General features: G+C 42.6%; 1 protein-coding gene across 1 annotated transcript in view; it reads right to left on the bottom strand.

Annotated features, from left to right (window-relative positions):
• LOC149276047 (SH3-containing GRB2-like protein 3-interacting protein 1) overlaps positions 1-17,650 on the bottom strand; it is a 33,676-nt gene extending 16,026 nt beyond the window's left edge. The window contains exons 1-8 of the mRNA XM_089503975.1: positions 17,614-17,650; positions 9,159-9,222; positions 8,278-8,302; positions 7,474-7,530; positions 6,921-6,980; positions 5,835-6,008; positions 1,536-1,547; positions 738-749 (exon numbers count right to left, since the gene is read on the bottom strand). Of these exons, the coding sequence (XP_089360101.1) occupies positions 738-749; positions 1,536-1,547; positions 5,835-6,008; positions 6,921-6,980; positions 7,474-7,530; positions 8,278-8,302; positions 9,159-9,222; positions 17,614-17,650 (441 nt within the window). The remainder of the gene's footprint in view (positions 1-737; positions 750-1,535; positions 1,548-5,834; positions 6,009-6,920; positions 6,981-7,473; positions 7,531-8,277; positions 8,303-9,158; positions 9,223-17,613) is intronic.
• Positions 17,651-21,351: the final 3,701 nt, after the last annotated feature.

The following is a 21,351-nucleotide window of genomic DNA, read 5'->3' as shown; positions in this document are numbered from 1 at the left end:
TAAAAAAGGGAAATTTTCATTAAAAAATAATTTTCAAAACAGAAGTTTGTAAATCAGTCCTGAGGAAAGTTATTTTAGCATAGAAGGTGCTAATGAACTTGCAGTTCTCCAAACAAATTAAATGAAGTTAGGAAACCGGGGAAGAAGAAATTTTTATTTATTTATTTTTTTTAATTAGTTTTAATTGTTTGGAGCAGAGAAATAAAAACCTTTAAAAAAAAAAAGCCCATTTGGCCCAACTAGTATACCCATTTCGTTTAACGTTTATTTAAAACCAAAATATTTCTATGAAAATTTCCCCTTTAAACAAAGAACGTTTTCCAGAGAAGTGGTTAGAGACTGAATTTTTGGGAAAGATGATTAAATTTAGAAAAATGTCAGACCGCAACGAGTACAGTATAAAGACTTACAAAATCCCTTTTGGAAAAAAACATCTGGGTCATTTTAGGTAGAAGGGAATTAAAAACAATCCTCAAAAATCCAAACAACATTTTTTATTTACTAGGTTTTCAACACTTTTGGGAAAATATTAGATTCCAAAATAATAATAAATAAATACAAAAAATAATAAAAACATTTACATAAATTTTTTTTTTTTTTTTTTTTTTTTTTTTTTTTAATTCTGTCCAGTCATTTCCTGCCAGATTAAGATTTGGAAATTAAGAGCCGTGAACGCCTGCACGATTCCAACTCGGACATTAAATAATCAGAGAAGGTATATAAATGATTGTCCTTACCGGGCTGCGCCTCTGTGACCAGCAAAAGGGAAGAGAGAACACAGACCTAATCAAAGAGTGACAAATGAGTGAACACAACACAGACGATAGATTGCAGGTCCCTGCCGGCTCAGTCACAATACAGGCAACAATCAGCATCGCCGGCACACAGTTCTAAGCTACAGAGCAACTTTACTTCTGACCCTTCTGCGTCCTGCCTTATTGTACGGGAAGGGTTAAAAAGTATTGGAACAAAATAATTAATTGCTTCAGAGTAGATTAGGAACCAACTTTAGACATTGTTTATAAAGGACTGAATTGCACGCAGTGTTTAACCTTTAAACCCTGCGATAGAGAAAATATTTACACAATTTGAAATAAATATGTTATAATAATAAAATTAAAAATAAAGATAAGAATAAATCACTATGTTCTGATGAAACAGTATAATTAATATTTATTTATAAAGGAGCTGTGTTGTAATGTTACAAATGGCATGGATGAGTCTACAAAAAAAATAAATATATTTTTAATAATAATAATAAAAGATAAAATCTCCAACTGTGCAATTTGCACCCAGTCAGTCAACTGGAATTTATACATCAAGCCCCAGGGTCACTTCAAATGCATAACCCACATTGTCATTGCAGGGCCATCGTAGAACCAGTTAGGGCCAACCCATAATGTATCAGCGATGATTGTCATTATCTTATAAAATTACCCAAATCCACCTCTTTAAGTGATGTGGATCGTTAGCACTCACGAGAAACGATCAGAAGATTAAAAACCAAGCAGAAAATGTCTTTACTTATTTCTTACCGGACTTTTCCTCTAAATAATGAAGCATTTTAAAATAAAAAACAGACGCAGGTATTAGATATTTATGCTCGGGATCTGGATTTGACAAAGAAATACATTTATATTGTATATTAACCATTTATTTCTAATCATCGCAGAAGCCATCCTTAAATCCAAACTGACCACGCTTGCAAACGCCTGGAAACATGGTCGGTTCGGAATGATACATGGTTACTTAATGCAGAGGACCCCAAGCATTCCCAAGTGTTCCAGCTCTCATAATCCAATTGGATACTTTGTATGAAAGATCCACTCAGGATTATAAAATAATTAATTGCCCCAGACAGCCAGACTGTGTACTCTGTGAGTCTCCCTAACCACCTGTCAATCACTGGAAAGAAAGGGCTCTCATTGAGTATGCACTTTCCATACATGCGCACAGGTGTCTGGAACCGACTGGCGGTGAGCAGATCAAGTATATGCGGATGTGTTAGGCTGATAATGGACGGGGGTGCATGGGGGGGGTGCACTTGGGGTGGGATTCTGCAGAGAAGGCGAGCTCCTCTGGGCAGGACACCAGGGGTTAAACGCAGTAGTAAAATTGCTCTGCAGCTTAGAATTATGCTTTTTTTTTTTTTTTTTAATAAATTCTGCAGAATCCCCCAGGCATTTGCAAGGGGGGGGGGGGAAATGTAAGGGGTCTACGCAGCGATTATATGTAATTAAGTGCATATGATGGCTGGGGAGTCTCTTTAATGAGAATTTGGGGCACTTTAATGGGAACTCATGACCAAAGTGGGGGCGATGCTTTGGCGGAATCCGCAACGTCCACCGAGACAATTTGATAAACAAAGCTGTTGTAATTTAACACAAGAAATACACAAAATGTAACACTTTTACATCATGTTATAGAAGGAGAGATCCATATTTATCTAAACTTATTTCTGTGCAACTCTAGTGAGTCTAGCTATGGTTTCTATAGCAACACCCATAACAATTACACATTCCCAGCAAACAATAAGAAATACTGCATGCAAACTGGTGCATTCTTAAGTTACTCAGTCCTTTGCCTACCCTATCCACGTTTAAATTCCCTCACTGCCTCTACCACTTCTGCCGGGAGGCTGTTCCACCTACCTACCACCTCTTCAGTAAAGTAAACCAAAGTGGAGGAAACAGTGCTTCAGATAACGGTTTAGTGCAGTTTGTTTTGGGTTAAAAAGGTGCATTTACGTAGATTCTTAATTCCTGCCGCTGCTGACAGCTCGTGACCCGTTCAGAGGTCGGAAGACGGCGTATAACCATGGCAACGACATGCATGAATTTAGCTGCCATGGCAACGCCTGAAATCCTGCACCTGTTGTATCGAAGCGGCGCAGAAGCGATTTATCACAATGAATCCCGGCAATATTTCTACGTCCAAAGATCCGCGAGCTGGAAGGCTGCACCCGCTGACGCAATATTTCTAAAGTCTGGAAACTGCCGGGGAGGAATTAGCAGATAAAGAAGAAGCGGCCAAGGTCTTCAGCTAATTAGAAAGAATTACGAGATCACATCAGGCTTGGAAACCAAATTAAATTCCTGTTAGCGAGGAGAGAAAAAAAGAACCGGTCTGGGTCTTATCAATTAAACGGGAATTAGGGATAAAATAAAAATAAATTAAAAAAAAAATCAAATAAAAAAAATAATCAAATAATAAAGACGGACGGGCAGCTTCTCAGAGATCTCAAAATAGCCGGCGAGCTGCTGCTCAGGAACCTGAAGATTTATCATTTAGTTATTACCGGCGGCCCCGGTCCACGGCTCCTAGTCCTGCCACAGCGCAGGTTCCAGCACCGGCTCGCACAAAGCGGTCCTGCTAGTTTAAACAAGAGCGCTGCTACTGATTGGCAGCTTTGTCACTTTCTATGGCGACAAACTATCATTGCTTCCTTGTGTGTCATGTGACAATTAAACATTCCCAGCACACATTATGAATGAGACCAATAATGATTTCTGGGAAGGGTTTGGTTATTCAGCAGGGCGAAGAATAATGCTGCGTTTAGTCATAAGAGCGCAAAAATCACTACCATTTATCATCTAGAACTAGAGCGCTTAGATGTAATATAAGGAAGCAGATAAGTGGAACAGCCTCCCAGCAGAAGCGGTAGAGGGTAATACAGTGAGGGGATTAAACATGCGCGGGATAGACATATGGCTCCTGAATCGAGACCAACGACCGATTACGGACAGAGTACATGGGGGCCGGATGGGGCAGGTTCTGTGTTTTTCGATCATCCCAGGCTCCAATCTGCATCAGCAATGTGGCATTTTTTTTTGTCTACCCTAATTAAAAACACAAAATAACTCCTGCGCAGGAAACATGCGATGACGGTAAATTCCAGAAAATCACTTAGTGTCATAAAAACATGACTCACATCCTATTTATACCCAGATGGGAGCGACGGCCCCGGACCTGCTCATCCTACCGATACGTTATTACACAAAAACACTATTATTGGTAAATGTCCGTGAGCTTGGAGGGGCACTTCAGCTCATCTTTTTAAAATTGCGTATAAGAGTCCATTATAAACGCACTAAAGGATTCTGAGGACTAGTCCCGCCCCCTGATGAGGCCACGCCCACAGAAGCAGGACAGCACCAGGAAGCCTATTATGCATTAACGGCAAATCTCCTGCAGGAAGGGCTGAGTTGGCCATGTATAATTTATAATTAAACTGGTGAAATCCTGATGTCACCTTACAGATCCTCTTTACCTTACTGAGAGGGTGGAAGATAAGTGGAGCAGTCTCGCAGCAGAAGTGGTAAGGGTTAATACAGTGAAGGGGTTTAAACATGCGCGGGATAGACATACGGCTCCTGAATCTAAGACCAACGACTGATTAAGGTTTGAGTCCTTACAGCCGGAGAAACGGCCGACTAGATGGGGGCCGGATAGGGCAGATCTGCCCCAATTTTAACATGGTTTATACAAGGCCAGCTGGACCCCTTTCTCAGAGGAAGCTCCCTGGGTTTGGTCGTTTCTGCTAAAACATTCAAAGTGAATAGAACTTTCCTTACAGTTTAATAAATAACCCCACAAAGTAAAATATATATATTTTTTTAAAAAAGCAGAATATTCAGACGTCATTGTTACAGTATTTGAAACTAGAAAAACATGAATATATATTGTATAATGATACAGCCACAACATAAACTGTATGTTTTAAATGTAACAAAATATTCATTGCTTTTATGAAATGTATCAGTTGGTCTTTGTCAGACCCTTTGAATGTAGGGCATAGACTGCGTTACGAGGCGCTGGGTGCCTTTAAGTCACAGAGCGCTGGCATATGATGTCATACCCTAGCGCCCTGTAGATGGCTTCTGCAGGGGGGGGTGGGATTATTTGGTGTGGCTTTTGGTGTCAAATGTAAATCCACCGCTGCTGTCCACCCCTCTATTGATGCCCAACCAGCCCCTAATGACATCAAATTAGTCCCATATCGGATACCAGAAATGCTAGGGAAATAAATATTTGATGTCATTAATATCCATATGCTCAAGGGAATTATATTTGCTATCATGTAAACAAAAAAAAACCCAACATAATAATGTAGTCTAACATCAATACAAAATAATGATAACCCCCCCAAACATTCACTCCGCATGAACCAAATTAAGAAGAAAAATTCCTTATGAAAGCAGAAAAAACATTTGCACCAAAACCCCACAAATCTATTTTGTTCTGTATTCTGTGCCAATAAACGGGTGTCTGTATCAAGCTTTTTAAATGACTTCACGTAAGGTGCGTTTGGCGGCAGCTCAGGCCGGTACCGGCCCCTAGCGTCCGAAATCTAGCTAGGAAAAGACAACACCAACTGCCCCAAACTCCGGATTTACGGCCCGGGAAATCACGCGGGAAACGAGGACTAAGTGAACCCCTGCAAAACTTCATGGGAGTTTCTTGCTCTTCAGCTTCCAGAAACAAAAACCTACGGATCGCACATTGCCAGAAACCTACTGATATAAAATAGAAATATCACACCTAAGCGCTACAGAATTTGATGGCGCTATATAAAACAAACAATAAATAATAATAATAATATTTGGGAAAAGGAGCTTTTATGGCTGCAGGAGAAATCCTTATCCTAAATCCAATGCGCCTTACATGTATACAAAGTGATTCTGCATTACAAGCATTCAACGGGTTGCTACGGCAACAAAACCACTTTTAAAAAACTCAGAATTCCTGCATACACAGTACCCACCATAGCCTTAGTTTTTAAAATCACCCAACACATGAACATAAAAAGTTACCACAAGGCCCCAGACACCTACCACAGGAGACGGCGAGAGGGCGATGTTCCCGATGGACGCTTTCAGCTCGTCCACGGTTGCCGCGCACTTCAGACTGTCTTTGGCCTGCAAAGGCTTTATCTTAATATTAAATTTCTTGCGCGACTCCTGCTCTTCCTCCGATTCACTCGACGAGTAAAAATGCCTGCCTTTGTTGTTGGGTAAAAGGACGGTTAAAGATCATTTACCGGATTCTGAGTATGTTTTATAGAGCGGTTCGTACATTTGATGTGCCCCCCCCATTATCACTATTCACGTTATTTCCCGCAAATACACAGTGCAGACACCGAAAATGCTTCTTAAAAATCTTAAAAGGTCGATATGGGATTAAACCTTTAGAGGAAAGATCTGTTATTTACTATTTCTGCAAGTTTTAGCAGCTCCATAAAGAATATCTGGAGGGAAACCGATGATAACTTCAGCGAGAAAAGCATGAAGATCAGGGGAGAAGCTCGTAGAAGAGATTTATCACGAGAGTTGGGGAAAGAACCTTAAAAGCCCAGTTTAATTCCCCAGTGCAACCAGTAATTAAATAGGAGTCATTTAGCTGCAAACTATTAAACGGTTAATATTCACATAATGCAAATTAGCGTTAACACCATAAAGGGGTACTGCCAAAATATAGCCAAAAAAGGCATTATATGAAAAGGAAAGCCTAACATGTTTCCGCAGCCTCGTTCCTTATTATATGTTATATGGTACCGTTTACTCCAGTTTTGGAGGTTTTTTTGCCTGCGGCTACCTGGTGCTTCTAAAACATTTTTATTGTTAAAAATCATTCTCAAGGTTTTAAAATAGGTTGACCTTATCTTCCTTTAAATAGAAACTCCAACCATCGTATGCTCTTAAATGCTTCAAGAAACCAAGGAGTGGAGTTGTATTATGCGTTTTCAGTGGTGACCCAAGGCTAGTAAAACCGTTTCTTTTTATTTATTCAAACTATTTTGGGCTTTACTCTGGGAGCAGAGGATTTGGGAGGAACACCGAGTGATTGGAGTACTGGTTGAATGAATGCAAGGAACCGGTTTAAAGGGGAACCTACGCTTCAACAGCTTTTAGCAAAAGGATATCGCCTGGTTCCATATCAGGTCTGATGCTGTAGCCCTCCTCATCCAATTCGGGGGAATTCTGCCAAAAGCAAAAAAAAAAAAAAAAGAGATATATATATATATATATATATATATATATATATATATATATACCAGCGATCCCATGATTCTTTACACCTCCCAACTGTCCCGTGTTTCCCCCCACGCTACAGCTCCAATTTTGAGGCATTGTTCCCTTGAGCCAACCCGCTATCTGGCTTTTGCTGACAGTGGGGATCAGGCCCGGTTAGAAAGATTCGATGATCTCCCTCAACCGGCCCACCAAGCTATAAAATCAATTGAAGTATACGTTCCTATAGCTGAAAACGTCAGTCACATCCCCCCTCGTGGGCCATTGATGCTGAGCGCTGACATATGACATCATATAACAGCATTCTTTGTCAATGTGATACAAGGTACCAAGGAAAGCCCATGGTCCTGCCCCATCCTCGCCTCTAATCACACCCCAACAGTTTGCATTAGGGCGATATCAGTAAGGATCCTCGTGCCCCATTTTGGGGTCCCATACTCACATATCGTTCCCAGTCAATCTCTGCATAGAATCCGTTAGGAGCACCATTGGACTTCTTCTGTAATAATAACATATATATATATAAAAACGTGGATAAAAACATGAAACGTTCCAGTGATAATCATTTACATTTAGTTGCACGTTCTGAATAATTGTTTTTTATCTTTTCCTGAAAGTGCCAAACTCCTCCAAGATCAGACAGCTGATGGCACCAAACAGGACAAGTGTGATGGCAGAAACATCTTAATGGACACAAAGTACATACAGAGCCAAAAACAATAAAAAAAAACAATACAAAACGAGAAAAGGTTGGGAGACGGGACGATCGTTCAGCAAAACCACAGCATAGAATGCGGAAACGTCAATTTTGTCTTAATGATGCAATTCGCGGCCCGCGAGGCACATGACTTTGGGTTTCCCGCTAAGCAGCGCAGGAGCAAACATCCATCTATATTTAAAGGGACAGCATCTGTGGTATGATTTATCTGTCTCAGACTGTATTTATTATTATTATTTATTGTTTTATATAGCGCCATCAAATTCCGTAGCGCTGCACAATGGGTGGACAGGAGATAACAAGTAGTATGTAACATAACAATTTGACTTTGTTGGCGCTAAATAAAAGATAATAATAATAATAATTTATTTGGTCGTGTTTCCCTCTGCCGCAGACATGCTGCTATCATGTACTCTTCATTCGTGATATATTATCGTCTTTTATAAGCAATACCGTCTTTTAGCTTTCCTAATGCATTGGAAAACAGGCACGCAGCAATTTCACCGGTAAATATTAACGTTTACTTACACTGCCTTCCCTGTCAGGTGATCCCCTATTACAAGAAAAAAGAATAAAAAATTCAGAACAATTTATAATATATGGAATATTTGTATATCTAAATGCAGCGTTATACATCATTTCTAGTAAAACCCTTCCCGGGAATAATTTGCTAATCAAGAAATGCTTTGCCTATTCATATATTCATTTTTTGCCAGGAACACTGGTTTGTTGTCATGTGACACAAGAATGGGCTCTGATAGGTTGTTGCCATAGACACAGGGGGGTGGGGTTCCTATAAGTGTCTGTGTTGTTTTTATGTGACCAGAAAGCCGCCAAGGTTTCTTTCCTTAACAAACTAGAGGTCCCAATTCGTTATCGGATGACAGCAAGCCCAATCTACTAGCCGATTCAGGAAAAGTAATAAAGTAAAAGAAGCAGAGTGACTTTTCAAGACCTCAGAAGTCCCTTCTTTAGATGGACACACGTCTGACAGCTTGAAAATGTATGCGATTCTACATCTTACTCCATCAAAATTGGTCAATAAATGGTATCACGGAATAGTTTGTACTTTCTACATACGGACCAACGCGGTAATATTTATAAGGCGAGCGTTGAACGTATCTAATAATGACTTATTTCGATAAACTGAGTGACGAGGCCAAGTAAATGAGCTATAAAACCACAGGCTTCACTTGAAAGTAGTAATTACCATATCGATCAAACCAGCATACGGATAAAATAATAAAATAGGTCTCTGGCTTCGCAGATACAGAAGAGTTTAATATAATCTGGAACATTCCCTTAGAAGCAGAACACCGGCGGAGTTATTGAACGGGACCAGGGAGCTGCTGGCGCGTGGATCGAGCGAGGATGCTGCGCATGGGTGAAAGGAGCGGCTTTATACTCACGTAGAATCCGTGTCCTTCTCTTTCTTCCGTATTCCGAACGCTTTCCTTGTACGTTTCTTCAGTCCTGAAGGCGGTAAAGAAAACCCACGTATAAACACAGCAGGCTTATGGCGGGGTATACAGCGATCGTTCAAAGCACAAGACTCAGGGCCCACGTTGTAAGAGCGCAGCAAATACGAGCAGAACTTAGAAGCCAAGCACAAAGAAGAATAAAGGATAAAAGAGCCACGTCAGTCACGTCTTCCGTGTTTACTGTAGACCTATCACATACATACGTTAAAACACACTAGTGCGGGAGCGGAGGGCCCTGCTCTTGTGAGCTTACAATCTTTGGAGGACGGACAAGATTCTTGGTTTAAAATGAGCACAAGGTGGTAGGGAAGGTCATGCTGGTACCTATGGATGTACGTAGTGTGGTGGCTCATAAAGCGTTAAAGTGTAACGTGGAAACGCTGCTTATGCTGCACCCAGACCAAAGTTATATTCCTGTTATACTAAATGTTTCTTTTTTTTCCCCTGAAATACAAAATAACCATGTGACCCACTTCTTTCTTCAGCCAAAAAAAATAAAAAATAAAATAAAAATATATATATATGTATATATATATTTATATCCTCAGCCCCCCCCCCCCCCCAAAAAAAATGCTATATATATATTATATATATCATTTTTGGGGGGAGCTGAGAGGATATAAATAATATAATATTTTTTTGGGGGGTGGGGGGGGGGCTGAGAGGATATAAATAATATAATATATTACAAAGTTTTCCCAAACAGGTCCATGGAGAAGCAGGCCATATAGGATCCCTGCCGAGATGTTCTACATGATACCCGGGTGTTCTGTAGCAGACATTGTTGGAGGGGGGGGGGGGTCACGAGGATCCTTAACGACAATTTTAATAAAAAAATTATATAATAGAGCTATCTGCTGATTAGAAAAACAATGAAACCTCTAGGAACTAATTTAAAAAAAAAAATTGGGTCGGACTAGGAAAGTGGTTAAAAATAAAAATGATCAAAGGTTAGAATTTACAAAACAATACTAAAAACAACAAAACAAACAAACAAAAATACTATTTCAGTAGGAAGCGCCTGCTCCAGATTAACAATAATTTGTTAGAATGACATTCTGGTATAAAGTTTAAAAGGTGTTGTTACCATAGCAACTAGTGGAATTCTGCTGCCATTGAAATCTATCCCGATGAACCCTCTTTTGCATTTTTTCTCCCCAAATGCATCTTTAAACACAGCCAAGCGTAACACGCGGAATAGAGAGCAGATTTGTGTCATTTTAGGTATGCAGCAGACATGACGATTGTTACAAGCCTGACACGCGCTTCTCATACTGCACGCCACCCCAGATCAGTGAACGCGCACCCAACACGCTATGAAAACATGTAACGCAACCCAGCGGAGTTTGTATAGAAGGAACACACAATCCCGTCATTAATATTTCAGATTAATTCATTAGAGACCAGAACAGAGGAGGCTTCACAGCGGGGTTAACCGGCGAACCGGGCAAGATCCAACGCTGCATAATGCACCGATTACAGCGATTTCTCCGTACAGATCCCCCCGCAGCGCAAGCTTTAACCTTATGAACGCTCAAAACGATTTGCTTTAACTCTCGCCTGCGCAGGTGGGTCAATCGCTTTGACAGTTTTGCGGTTAGGCAGTAAGGAGATCCTGACAGCTTGTCCTACTGGATGGACTTCGCCACAATGCATCACAGCAAAAAGTTAGAGAACAACCGAATTCCAGGCTCGTGAGAAGTTCCAAGAAATTCATGTAGTTCGTTATAGCGATTCTTATGAATTTTAGTGAATAAGATCCTCCTGCAAGCATGTAAACAATCCCTAGCGGGCCAAGATAAATGCCTTTGGCCTATAAGCCCCATCGATTAATAGAAAGCCCACCCAAACCCCTACAAATTAATCGGGGAAAATTTTGGGGTATAACTCTGGAGACAGGCTCGTGAGAATATAAAACTTTTAGGGCAAAACATGAACTTTAGCAGTAGATGGTACTTAGTTCCGGTATGGTTGGCACCTATGGGTTTTTTCAGCTCCGCAATCTGTTGGAGGAAACGTAAGGAACTTGGCACTTTGGCCCATATTTGCCCTAAATCAACACATTACAGAGCGATGGGTTTGATTTAATTTCTAGTACCCCAGCTACAGTTTTCCCTCGGTTACTCTCCCTTAAAATGAAACCCGATGAGTTCTTTAGCCCAGAATAGAAACTGATGGCCTATCTACTAAAAGGCGACAAAACAAGCAACTGCAAGAAATTACAAATCAGATAACGTCCTGACAATTAAGACAAATTCTAAGGATCCTTGAAGAAAATAGGCAAATGGAAAAGACGACCAATGGCCAATGACTGTCCCTCTCACAAGGTTTGGACATTATGGCTTCTAAACATTCTTCTTATAAATTGAACTTTCTGTCCAGCACCATTCCGACTGCATCCTTTCATCCTAGCCGACCTATATCCCTGTAGAAGGAACATCCAGGACCTTAAGGGTTAATAAGTAATATCAGGGATATTTTGGGGGCTGAACCCCCCCCACATACTTGAACTCCTTATTATCCTCGGACTGAATTAGACATTACACATTACAATGTAGCAATCGAGGATTCTATTTAATTGAATTAACTATTTATAACCTGCATCTTCAGAATTGTCACAGGACACCTTTTCTTCTTTGTTTTATTGGCTGGAATATTTTTACTAGAAAAATAAATGGAGATTTGTATCTAAAATAAAGAATTGACTTTATAAAAAAATGGGATTTAGTTATTCCCAACAAAAATAAGTTTTTTTGGGTTTTTTTAAAAAAATCCGTAAATGGTTCACACAACTTTATTACAAGATTAGCACCGGAGCGGAACACAAAACAGATCAGCACCAGCTCCTTATCTTATCCAAAGAAGTACATTCAGGGGTAGGATACAAGACCACAGCGGCAGAACTTTTGTCCAAACCCCATTACATCTTCAACCCAACTGAACCAGAAAATCCAATATCAAAAATAAAACCAGGAAAGACTAATCTCAATATGTCCGGCTTGGAGGAGCAATGAGAGAGGAAAAATGTATTTCAAGAAGAGGAGGAATGTTAGAACATGAGGCCAGAATCTAACACCAGGAAGTTTTACTTTACTGAGAGAGTGGTAGATAAGTGGAGCATCCTCCCAGCAGAAGTGGTAGAGGGTAATACAGTGAGGGTTTTAAACACGCATGGGATAGACATACAGCTCCTGAATCTAAGACGAGACCAACGACTGATTAGGGTTTGAGTCTTTACAGCAGGAGAAACGGGCGACTAGACGGGGGCCGGATGGGGCCGATCTGCCGGCAGATTCTGTTTTTCTAAATAAGGAGAGATGAGATTTAATTAGCAAATTGTGGGGTCAACTAATGGAAATGGTGTTATTTGTAAGCCTTTTTCATGAATATTGGCGTCATGTGATTCTTTCTGTGTCTGAACATCATGTTATCAAAGATGCAACAACAATGGTGAATATTCTGCATTCGACAACCACACTTGAAGATACAAATAGACAGAACACGACAGAGCACGTGCCCAAGTACCCCATTCCTCATGTATTAAATATAGCGTTTTAGTCACTTAAGAAGAAAATTAAAAAACAAAAATGTTCCTGCTGAAAAAAATCCATTTGTTGCCATAGCGATAAGAGCTTTTTTTCAAACTTTGCACCATAATTACTTACGATAAAACCCCAATACAATAGAAATGGGAGCTTCTGTTAAGGCACAAATATGATAGATAATGAACATTATTTTTTTAACCAGGATTTACAAATATTAGATTTTTTTTTTATGAAGGAATTCTAAGGAATCTGTACATAATAATACTGAACACGGATTGTGTTTTAGAAACTAAATGTCTTCCAGTTAATCCTACGGGGTACGATATATATACCCGACACAGACATTATGTAGGCCAAGAAGTCCCAGTACAGCTATTGTGTGCGAAGGGCCTGAAGACGCGCATGCACATCCAAAAGATTTTCATTCAACCAGCCATGGAGACCCCGTTCTAAACATGCATGGGATAGACATACGGCTCCTGAATCTGAGATGAGACCAACGACTGATTAAGGTTTGAGTCTTTACAGCACGGGGGGAAAAACGGGCAGACCAGACGGGCCGGATGGGGGCCGATCTGCCGGCAATTTCTATGTGTCTATTACAGTCAACCAGGTGTGTATATAACACAACTACCACTCAAAAAGTGTGTTCTTTCCAGTGCCGCAAAGATGCTTCTGCGTAATAGTGCTTAAGACATCCAGGTTCCCACCCCAGCGATGGTATTAATTACCCTGTTTCATAGATTCACAGGGCACATGCAGTGACTGGTGTATAAGACATAGCGGGTCCCCCTCGCAGGGAAATCTTCAGCCTGTCCTCATACAGCGTGTCACCGGCCGCCCGCTTGCGTTAGAAGACATTTCTAACAAGGGTTTGGTTTGAGCCGACGGCGGAGGAGTCAGCGGGAGATGTCCATGGTCCTGATTTTAGCCAGAGAAATAAATTACGGTGCTCTTCATTGGAACAACTGAGTTTTTCCAAATTATTGCCCTGTTGTTATATTATTTAGTTTTATTTGTATTTATTTATTCCCCCCCATTGGCACTGGTTGTCCCCTTCGCAGCTCTTCGGCAGCGCAGGACGGTTCCAGTTTTTGGATAGTGTAATCCCCCCCGCAGATCTCGCCCTGAGTTTTGCCCCTGCAGAGTGTAACTCAATGCGCTGACTGATTAATAATGAATGCAAAGAAGAATGAAAATCGGGGTCACTAACCAAATATTTGAACCAGATTCAGCCAAAATATGCCCTTTAACGCATACGATTGCCGAGCGGTACCTTTAAACTTTCACGTCGTCCCGCTTCCATGTGCGTTACCGGGTGATTTGAAAATCTAGTTCTTGATACTTTATATTTTAAAGTCTTCACATCCAAATTTATGGAGTCTCCAGCAAACACAGGCTATAGAGCTTCAATGCAAGCAAAAACCCCCCAAAAAAACCCTAAAACACCGGCAAAGGGAGGCAAACAATTCACACTCGCTCAAGTTTACATAACGACCAGATTATCCATCCATAAAAAAAAAGGTTTTTTCCCACAAAGCAGCATGGTTAGCATTTTTCTCTAAACATTTTTTCCATTTTATGAATGATTCCTCAGAATAAAGCAGGAAAAGAAAGGACGATAAGCTGCCCGGCGCGTTTCACATAATCAAAGACCCTCTGACAGATCGCATTTCATGCAGGTAATGCATGCGTGGTAAGGGAACATGCGTCAGGACACGGGGGGGGGGGGGGACACGCATCAGGGCATGATTACAGAAACGGGTAAAAAGGGCCCTGCACACAGGAGCTTACAATCTAGAGGGTGTATTACACAAGAGGTAAACTTTGTTTTTTTATTTAAGTGGAACAAGATCAGTGCACCTTTAGATATGGTTAATAACGATCAATTAGCAATAAAAAAAAAAATCTATACATAACCACGAGAGGTGAACAGGAATGACGTCAAAGTTTGCATTAAATATTTACAACCATCATTAAACTTCTGTATCTCAACTATATGCCACGGAATTTGTTTTGTTCTCACACCGGCACCAACTATAAAGATTCTTGAGATTTGTTAAACCGCCGCTCCCACTGTTTCTTTTCTCATTAGCGTCAGATTAAAATAAATTTTTTAAAAATAGTGGTTAGTTTTGTCTTAAATTGTAGTTTTTGCCCCATAATATAAATGTTTTCAGCCAGCCGCATATCAGTCATTTGTACGAGTTCTCACTCTGTTATCTGATTCCCAATCTACTAGACACCCTGACTAGAATAGCTCAGTCTTAATCACCCAGCCAGACTATGATTAATGAAAGTCTATGGAGGAACGGACTTCATTAGCATGAAGCATCAGCCCAGTGTGAAGTTTGAGCCGGGAAAGTCACCCAAAATATCACATGACTGACAGCAACGGCGGCTCCAGATCTGCAGATAAAAGGATGTTTATTGGGACAAAATGGAAAAAAAACAAAACAGGTTTTTGTCAAGGTACGGCGTCATTACTGTATACAGCGCTGGGGGGGGGGGTTTGCTCAAGGAAGAGGATATTTCCATGGGTTTCCCTTAAAGAGCTGTGTGTGTTAACCATGGGGTAAATGGCTGAGGGTGGTGGGAGTGATAGTCCAACTGAAGGAAAGATTGAACACAGATTGTGGCATTACTGCCCCTTTAAGTTCACGACGTCTCTCTGTCTATGGTTAATGCGAGTGACCGACGTACACTCACCGATGCCCAGAACTGATTTCGCAGATGAAGGAGCGGTGCTGCTTGTTATTGATTACCTGTCGCAAATGTTATCTGCCTTAGAAAAACAATTTTTATGGGAAAAAGTGACACTCGAACAAGTAAAGTGATTTTTGACAACAGGGTGCAGTCACCTTGAAAACAAACGGAAAGAATTGTGAAATACGGCAGATAAGAAAGCAAAGAGCGAGAATTCTGGACTCTGATCGTTGTCAACACACCCAGATCTGCCGCGCCAAATAGGCTGGAGTGACCCCAACAGGGGCTTTTACTACGGAACGGCTACCCTGTCTGGGATACATTATTACAGGAACCGCCGCAGTTGGCAGGCCTTTCCGGGAAAAGGGAATCCACTACTCAGTTATACCCTCTGCAGGGGGCAACGCGGTGATCTGCCGCTCACTGCAACCACTAAATGATAAAACATCTCAGCCAGGACACATTTTGGGATAACGCCATCATAAAAAGACTACCAGAGACACAGAACCCGCCAGCAGATTGGCCCCATCCGGCCCCCGTCTAGTCTGTACCGTTTCTCCTGCTGTAAAGACTCAAACCTTAATCAGTCGTTGGTCTCGTCTAAGATTCAGGAGCCGTATGTCTATCCCATGCATGTTTAATCCCCTCGCTGTATTACCCTCTACCACTTCTGCTGGGAGGCTGTTCCACCTAACGCATTCTCCGTCAAAGAAAACTAGTTTACCCTTAAGGCCAGTCTGCTGTGGAAGAGACCCTATCTTACTTTGTGAAAAAATCTGCGAAATAGCAAAAAAAAGGCCAAAGTTGCTACTTTTAGCATCAAAAGACGCGATATGAGCGCGGACAGAAAGTCTCGTTAGAGTTGAGGTTGAATATAGATTGTCGCGTTAAGCATGTAACCCTGCAGTAACCAAACGCTTGTGGGACGGCGGAACGTACATTCTCCGAACCCTAAGTCTATACAGCCGTAGCAATCAAATGTATCTCGGAGAAGCCTGCAGCACATCGCAGAGCGGGCGTCTGAAGAGCATTCCACTAAGAATCTTCATTCATTCACAGATCATATATCACATATCAAAGATGGCCACCGGTGCAACGTCATTGGATGCTGCCAAGCCAACTTTGATGGCAACGCAGCTTCCTATTGGCCCGCACAGGAGCGAGGCTTATGTGAAAGTCATTGATAAAACAGCTAAGGCAGAGGGTAAGGAAAGCTGATTTCCTCGGAATACTCAGGCTTTGGAACAATCAGAGTCCCTGGACAGATGCGCATGTTTGCTCAGCATGGCTGTGGGGGTCTCAGATGTATAGATGAGGGGGATAGAGGGGGGCTGGTGGACAAACACATCCTTAATCCAAACCGACCCAGGACTTCGTAAGGCCTTACGATAAGTCAGCAGAAAAGGAGTTCTCCAGCAGAGATAGGAGAGATTACATTAAATGTATCAATAGCGCCTGCAGAGTCTGTAGCGCTGTTACAATGTAACAAAATTTTTTAAACAAAGTAACATTAACACATGTTATAACATATCGATACAGGAGAAGAGGGACCGGCTCTTATAACATTTGTCGGAAAAAAAAATAAAAATATTTATGTTATAATAAATCGGTAACGCTGCGTTTAATACACCGCAGAAAGGGCTTCCCATTATTTAGACAAAAAAGGCAAGTCAGTGAATTGATATTTTACTATAAAATCTTGTTTCAAATCAGTAATATGTCTAAAACCATGCCCTCAGCACACGCAACGGCGCAGGATGATGACAGCTGGACCAATCAGTAGTTCCAGAAAGGGATCCACCTGTGTTAAAGCCACATGATCTGTAGGATTGAATCCCAAGGATCGGTCGTTTGAGGACATTGTTTAACCCCCCAAACAGGTGTCTTTTACACGGAAACGCGCAGCTTTCATTGGCTCCAGGAAGCGTTAACGTGATATAAGGACTCGAGCTCAAGTAAAGTATCAAGGACTTAAAATGGGACGTAGTATCGAAAATCACACCTCAGTTTAAGGCAGACCTAAAGGGAGGGGGATGGGGTCTCGCTAAATTAACACACAATTTAATAATTTCAATTAAAAAGAAAACCAGAGATAAATTCCCCAGCATAGAATAAGTGTTAGCATATCTCACGTGTGATGATGGCTGCCAGGCACCGCATGGTGGGCATCGGGGTACTTGAAGGTAGCGAAAGCGAATTGGCTTTTTATACATGATCTGGAGATGGTTGGGTGTCTTGGACAGAGGGGGTGGGGTTCACCTCTTTAACCCTTACACTGCTACAGTACGCACCTTTAGTATGCCGAACGGTTAATAAACCGAAACAGTCATAAATGGTGAACTTAAATAAATTAAAGATGGAATCGGGGGGCTGGAGGGTGCCGCTTGCATGGTGCAGGTAGGACACGCAGGAGGGGCAGTTGATGAGGGGGAGGTGTGTCAGGGGCTGTTGGCAAAGCATTGTGGGATAAGAGGGCTGCCGACTGCACGCGGGGTACGTGGGTTCTATTCACAAACGTAAAACTTCACAGAGTTTAGAGCGGAATCCGAAACGGCTATCTGAAATGTTGCATTCGTTCCCATGGTGATCTTGGAGAATACAGGTTTTAAGGGGGGGATATAGGGATGGGGGGGATATAGGGATGGGGGGGATATAGGGATGGGGGGGATATAGGGATGTGGGTCACGGTAGTAGGACCTTAATTATTATTAGCTTTTATTTCTATAGAGCTAACAATTCCTGCAGCGCTTCTTACAGTCCCTACATTCAAGAGGAATGACTAAACTAGAACTGCCAGACTAGGATGAGCCAATAGATTAGATTAAGAGGGCACAGGTGGCAAAAGTTTACAATCTAGAGATGGAAGAGGGGGTTTATCAGCAAGGGATGCTGGAGGGACATTTGTTCATGCAGACAGGGCACAGTGTGGGCTATTAGAGGGTGCAATCTGGGCATGAGATGGGCTACTACAGGGGTGTCTGGTGCACGGTGTGGGCTATTTGCGGGTGCTGCTGGGGCATGGATTGGGCTCCTTGGGGCACTGCCACTGGGGCACAGTATGCGCTATTGGGACACTGTGTGGGCTATTAGGAGGGTGCAGTCAATACATGGGCTACTGGGGGATGGGTGTTGGCTACTGAGGAGGAACTAACAAGGCAAGAGATGGGCTACTAGGTGGGGAATCCAACGTGGGGATGGCATGGGCTATAGGGGGTACTGTTGGTGCACAGTGTCCACTATCGTGGGGGTGCTGGCAGGGCAGGGTGTGGACTATTGTCGGGATGTGGTTAAGGGGGGCTTTTGGTTAGGAGTGCAGGCAGGGTTTGGGTCTCTGGTGTATGGGGGGGATGCATACATTGTTTGGGTGGTCTGTGGATAAGAGGCATGCAGATAAGGTCTGTAGTATATGGAGGGTGAAGGTGGTCTCTGGTATACGGAAAGCAGGCAGGCTGTGGTGGTCTGCGGGTTATGAGGGGATGCGGGATACTGGATGCTGCTCCCCGCCCCTCTCTCAGGGATGCAGGGAGGATCTGGGTCTCTGGTATATGAGGGATGCAGGCCGGATGAGGGATGCTGCTCCCTGTCCCTCTCTCAGAGAAGCCGCAGGGTCTAGTGGTCTCCGGTATATACGGGGCGTGGGGGGATGCCGCAAGGTCTGGTGGTCTCTGGTATATACTGGGGGATGCCGCAAGGTCTGGTGGTCTCTGGTATATACTGGGGGATGCCGCAAGGTCTGGTGGTCTCTGGTATGTACGGGAGGGATGCCGCAGGCCTCTTACCTTCCATCATGGTGACTCACTGTCATTCCCCGCTGTGTGCGGCGACCGGTGACTGGGGGGAGCCCCGGTGGGTGCTGGGGGGACAGGCCCGGCCGGGCTGTAGATGCTGAGGGGGTGACACACACGGTGACACTCACCGACGCGGTAGCCAATCCCCACCCTCCACCTGGTCACGTGCCTCTCTGGCTCCTAGGGTTCCTCCCCTCACCAATCCCCGCCCCTCCCGGCATCAGTGAGGCGAGGGGCGCGCAGCTTTCCGGCCTGGAAAGGGACCCTTGACTAAACTGCGGAATATGAGGGCGCCATAACAATCGTTACATCATCATAATAAAAATAGGGTTTTTATGTTTAAATGGTAATTGAAATTATTTATGTTTTTTAAAGCTATCAGGAGGGTTTTTTCTGTTTTTTTGAGGGGAGAGTTGTAGACGCCGGTAAAATAAAATTGTTATTTACCATATTTCTAGGTTGGCGGGACTGAGCCACAAAAATTGTTAACACCAAAATTAATGGGATGCGAAATATAGAGACGATAATGGTGCATGGGTTGAATAAATAAATTATGCCTGCGTAGCCTCTGTATCGGCAAGGCCTGCGTAGCTTCTGTATAGGCGTAGCCTCTGTATGGGCAAGGCCTGGGTAGCCTCTGTATAGGCAAGGCCTGGGTAGCCTCTGTATAGGCAGGGACAGTCAATACCTGCATAGCCTCTGTATAGACGAAGAACCAAATCCCAAAATCCTTTTTCTTTTTCAATATGGAGTCGCGCAGGCTTATATTTTAAAGGTTGCGCCAGCCTTTGGGTTGTGGGAACAGCACACAGAGAAAAAGCCAACAAGGAGGTGTAGCAACCAAGCAATGGGGCCTCATCTGGTTTACCGGATGCACGTTAATTTCAGGGGAAACTGATTCCGCAAATTAAAATTATTTATACATTATTTAAACTAATCGCAAAAAATTACATTTTACTGCAAATGTTAGGATCTACAGGTGTCTGTTTAACCCGTTAAGTACCAGAGTGGTGAGCACTGCAGGTGTTTTTGTCTAAGACTTATTAACCCTGTAAAAGCCGCAGATCCTGTCGCCGTAACTCGCTAATGGTGGTAACCAAATGGTTCTAATAATGGTTCTTATGGAAACACCAATCAGGTTGCTCAGATTCCATTACAATGGAGGAGGCTATAAAGGAGGGCTATATACAGTAATATAACCCCCCTCCTGCACTGTATACATTTATAACCCCCCCCGCTGTATACAGTAATATAATCCCCCAGAGCTATATACAGTTATATAACCCCCAGCGCTGTATACAGTAATATAACCCTCAGTGCTGTATACAGTAATATAAACCCCAGCGCTGTATACAGTAATATAACCCCCAGCGCTGTATACAGTAATATAACCCCCAGCGCTGTATACAGTAATATAACCCCCCCAGCGCTGTATACAGTAATATAACCCCCCAGCGCTGTATACAGTAATAACCCCCCAGCTCTGTATACAGTAATATAACCCCCAGCACTGTATACAGTAATATAACCCTCAGCGCTGTATACAGTAATATAACCCCCAGCGCTGTATACAGTAATATAACCCCCCCAGTGCTGTATACAGTAGTTTAACCCCCCCCCCCCGCGCTATATACAGTGCTGTCTTAATGCTCGGGCACACTGGGCAGTTGTCCCCGTGAACGCCTGCTACCCAAACCAGTGCTCGTGTTGGTTCAGTGCAGTCCATATCTGGGCACGATGAGCACTGGTTTGGGTAGACCTACAGAGGGAGCCTGCTGAGCAGGGCAGGTTGGAGAGATCTCAATCTCCCTCTAACCAGCCCAGCATTAAGGGAGGCAGATACAAAGTTGTTGTCTTCATCTTTTGCATGTCGGTAATTTTCTGTAACTCATGTTCTCTCTAGTGACAGAAAAGGTGTCATTCGCTCATCCTTGACTTGGATTTAGAGCGGGGGATCCCAAAGCTCCGCTGCCCTTCTTTAGAATACTTCAAAGAAAACGTCTTGACTTTACAGAAGCCGGTTATTCTAGAAGGCATCGCTGACCATTGGCCTTGGATGAAGAAATGGAGGTAGGAAATAAT

Source organism: Sceloporus occidentalis, unplaced genomic scaffold (genome assembly GCF_023333645.1).
Source record: "Sceloporus occidentalis isolate IW3139 unplaced genomic scaffold, rSceOcc1.0.p SCAF_249, whole genome shotgun sequence".
NCBI lineage: Eukaryota > Metazoa > Chordata > Lepidosauria > Squamata > Phrynosomatidae > Sceloporus > Sceloporus occidentalis.
Note: the sequence above shows the minus strand (reverse complement) of the source record. Positions and strands in the feature narration are given on the sequence as shown.